Here is a 1,368-nt window from a genome sequence, read left to right as displayed (position 1 = left end):
AGACATTTTATCTATGGTTTTATTTATCATCTTAACGCTTCAAATAACATTATTTTTACTCTCACCAATGTGAGAGAGAGTACTTTTACTTACCAGTCCCCATTTTTTTAAAGTCTGCAATTTTTTTTTTAATTTTTATTTATTTATTTTTTTCAGTTTTTTTACNTTTTTACTCTCACCAATGTGAGAGACAGTACTTTTAATTACCAGTCATTTGACACGGATGAATCACCTCTCCCCCATGACAATTTTTTTTTATTTTAAAAACATTCCCAGTAGTGAATTAATTATGATTATGAAGTTTTTAATCAAAATCCCACTGCCAAAATGTCTTAAAAAGCCATTTTTCATGTTGATCTGAAGCCTGTGTTTCCAAAATCTCCTCTGAGGGGGCGTGGCTTTTGGAGCTGAGCCGAGCAGCCTAAACCCCCCTGTTTGATTATGATAGCTCTGTGTCTCGCTTGCATAATCTTCACCAATGCCACATAAAAACATCAAGCTAAATTGGTAATGTCCAGCTTGTATCGTTTTGAGCCGTATGTCAGTTGGGACGAGGAAGTGAAGATCTTCATGGACAGAACTTCCTCCAAATGACTGCAGTCAATGTGAAGATACCATCTTCTCTTCTCCAGAACCTGAACTAGACACGCTAGGAACAGATGAGGGTTTAGTGCATGTGCAGCAGAGCTGTTGATGGAAAGAAGATCATTCATTCAGACAGAGTCTGTCCAAGACAGTTTGATTGACAGATTTAAAATGAGACCTTCTTAGAAATGCAAAAACAAAATTATTTATTATTACATTTTTTCTCTTTCATAAGAAAAATTCCACACATGCATGTTAAAAACTTAAGATGTTCTTGTCTCCCATTGACCTCTGATCTGCTTTCACAGGCCACATCACTTCGCCGCATGGACTATAACATGTATGCCACAAAGAAGAGTGCCGCTCAGAGCATGCTGGACATTGCTCTGTTGATGGCTAACTCGTCCCAGCTGAAGACCCTCCTGTATGTGGGACCACAGTACCGCTTCTACATCCCCCTAATTGTGCTGCTGGCTCTGTCTATGACCCTACAGGTCGTAGTGGGGCTCTTGCTTGTCTTCATAGGCAAGTCACTCACACTTTTTTCGTTTAATACACCGAATAAATGCTAGTTTGAGATGTCTGCTTAAACTCTATACTCAGTGAATTAGACATCTTCACACTGGACAGGTAATCTCTGGAGTCTGTGACAGCATTCTGGAGGAATGAAATGGGTTCACTTTATTTACTCCGCCCACCTAATCAATGTTTTTGACAATGGGATATTGGTAAGACATATGTTGGAATGTAATCCCAAACACCAGTTACTTCCTGTATTTTTGT

General features: G+C 38.8%; 1 protein-coding gene across 1 annotated transcript; it reads left to right on the top strand.

The window, feature by feature from the left end:
• Nucleotides 1–896: 896 nt before the first annotated feature.
• Nucleotides 897–1,164, top strand: LOC118598987 (ninjurin-1-like). The gene has a single exon (XM_036212960.1). It carries the CDS (start codon nt 912–914, stop codon nt 1,155–1,157), a length of 246 nt encoding a protein of 81 aa, XP_036068853.1. The 5' UTR covers nt 897–911; the 3' UTR covers nt 1,158–1,164.
• Nucleotides 1,165–1,368: the final 204 nt, after the last annotated feature.

The sequence above is a fragment of the Oryzias melastigma genome, linkage group LG1 (assembly GCF_002922805.2).
Source record: "Oryzias melastigma strain HK-1 linkage group LG1, ASM292280v2, whole genome shotgun sequence".
In the NCBI taxonomy this organism is placed as follows: Eukaryota; Metazoa; Chordata; class Actinopteri; order Beloniformes; family Adrianichthyidae; genus Oryzias; species Oryzias melastigma.
Note: the sequence above shows the minus strand (reverse complement) of the source record. Positions and strands in the feature narration are given on the sequence as shown.

What these genes read in the sequence shown, in the direction of transcription:
- LOC118598987 (XM_036212960.1), top strand. Translation starts at nt 912, where the DNA reads ATGGACTATAACATGTATGCCACAAAGAAGAGTGCCGCTCAGAGCATG.